General features: G+C 43.2%; 1 protein-coding gene across 1 annotated transcript in view; it reads left to right on the top strand.

The window, feature by feature from the left end:
- Positions 1 to 2500, top strand: part of LOC143281574 (uncharacterized) — a 144187-nt gene that overhangs the window by 92426 nt on the left and 49261 nt on the right. The window contains exon 5 of the mRNA XM_076586810.1: positions 1086 to 1272. Within this exon, the coding sequence (XP_076442925.1) occupies positions 1086 to 1272 (187 nt within the window). The remainder of the gene's footprint in view (positions 1 to 1085; positions 1273 to 2500) is intronic.

The raw sequence follows: 2500 nt of genomic DNA, 5'->3' as shown, positions 1-2500 counted from the left end.
TAGCTCAATCAAGTAACGGACTCCGCTCAATTTCTCTTTCTTTTCTTTTCTTTTCTTTTTCTGAACCTGTTCCATATCAACCGTGTTAAGTGTGCTGGATTTCATCTCCGTCAGTAAGCCTGGGCGTACAGTGGTTAGTTACTGGCTGATAGACAGACTGTACGACAGGCTGAAACCTATACTCTCTTCCCTTACTGAGGGAAGGAATTTTGAAAAGATCACCAGCGTTAACAGCAGTGACAGCTTTCGTGTTTAATATTATCATCATCATCATCATCATCATCATTAATTGGACGGTGATTATCATGACAGTGGTGATCATCGTCATTGTCATCGTTACCGATTTCATAATCGTGTGTTCTTGGCGCATCAGTGGTTACGTACGAATCCCAGAATATTGTTATGCACTTGATTACTACTGTTTATAGTATGAACATTATTATCAGTATCCTCATCTTCGTCGTCAGCATTATCATCATCATTATCATCGTCCTCGTCGTCGTCGTATTCGTGATATTTTTTCTCAGTGGTCAAGCTGTAACATCTCAGTACCAGGTTACCGTAGTGAACATCGTTATTGCTATCAATGTTAAGAACGCTGTTATTATTATTACTACTATTGTTTTTTTTTTTTGTTTGTTTGTTTTTTGTTGGTTTTTTTGTTGTTTTTTTGTTTTTTGTTGTTGGTTTTTTTTTGGGGGGGTTGATGGTTTTGTGTGTGTGTGAACCAGCGGTGACATTTTTAATCATTGATTACTATTATGGACATCATTATCACTATCATGACTACTACTACTACTACTACTACTAATAATAATAATAGCAACAACAACAACAACAATATAATAAATGATGATATGATAATGATAATAATAATAATGAGGAGAAGAAGAAGAAGAATTATCATCATCATCATCATTTTTTATTATTATTATTATTATTATTATTATTATTATTATTATTATCATCATCATCATCATGATTGTTATCATTACCATTGTTGTTGTGTTCAACATCCTCCTCCATTGTCTTTTGATGATGCTCACCATCGTCACTCACTCCTTCTTGCCTGGCGCGTTCACCAGCGGTGACCTACGAGTCCCAGGTGTCTGACATGCGGGAGGTGGTGACTCGGGGCATCAAGGTGTGGCTGCAGGCCCTGGTGGACATGGACCGGGACGGCCAGTTCCAGAAGGACTGGCAGTGGGACACCAAGCTGGCCTGCCAGCAGGCCCACCTCAACAAGTGGCCTGGCGGACAGCTGCTGTTCGAGTGAGTTGGTGGGTGGGGACGTATATACTGTTCGTTCAGAACAGTTAGGGGGGGTAGGAATTGGGGGGCGAGGGGGGTGGGGGTAGGGGGGGCACGTAGCACCAATCAGAGCATGTTGGGTGAGGGTCGGTGGATGGGTGGGTGGGTAGCTGTATCGTTCGGGGGGGAAGGGGTGGGGGGGGGGGGGTCACCTCACGATTTCTCTTACTTTGAGGAGATATCGTGAAATTGCGAGAAAGTGTGGTCGTTCCCCTCCCATGTATTCTCTCAATTCGCCCCCCCCCCCCACCCCTCTTCCCCGCCCCCCACCCCGTCCTGCGCATTTGAGAGAAAACATGGGAGGGGAACGACCACACTCTCTCACTTTAGGAGCTATCGTGGGATTGCGAGAAATCGTGGGCTTACAGGGGTGTTTTAACCCTCAGAACAATATTGGGAAGAGGATACGATTCAGATAATTTGGAGGATATAACCCAGTCGAGTTTAGGGATTCCACTTCAAAATAAGGGATGCATACCTAACTCACAAACGTTATGAGACAACACTCAGTGTACTTAGAGGATACCACTCACAAGGGCTGAGAGATAGCACCCAGAAGAGTCAACAGATAACACTCAGAACATTTGAGGGACAGCACTCAGAGTAGTAACAGGATACTACTAAAACGACTTCACTTGGAAAAAAAAATATATATATACTCAGAACAGTTAAAAGATACCGCCCAGACCAGCTGAGGGGTACCACCCTGAACAAAGCAGTGATGCCACTCAGAGCAGCTGAGATATATATATATATAACCCTTAGAACAGTTGATGGACAGCAGTTCCAGGATACAGCTCAGGACATTGGGGGGGGGGGGGGGGGGGGCAACACTCAGAAAAGAAGGGATTCTACAAACAGCACTTCAGTAATGGGATACCAGACAGAGCGGTTGAATAAAAAAAACCACGAGGACCAGCAAAGAAACCATTGAAATACATACACAAGACATAACGAGACGGGTTCTTCTTTTTGGAACACACAAGCGAAACTGTGGGTAAAATTACTTCTTTTTTTGACTCACTTGTGGAAACAAAGTGAGTCTATGTTTTAACCCGGTGTTCGGTTGTCTGTGTGTGTGTGTGTGTCTGTGTGTCCGTGGTAAACTTTAACATTGACATTTTCTCTGCAAATACTTTGTCAATTGACACCAAATTAGCCATAAAAATAGGAAAAATTCAGTTCTTTC

This window comes from Babylonia areolata, chromosome 1, assembly GCF_041734735.1.
Source record: "Babylonia areolata isolate BAREFJ2019XMU chromosome 1, ASM4173473v1, whole genome shotgun sequence".
NCBI classification, from domain to species: domain Eukaryota; kingdom Metazoa; phylum Mollusca; class Gastropoda; order Neogastropoda; family Buccinidae; genus Babylonia; species Babylonia areolata.
Note: the sequence above shows the minus strand (reverse complement) of the source record. Positions and strands in the feature narration are given on the sequence as shown.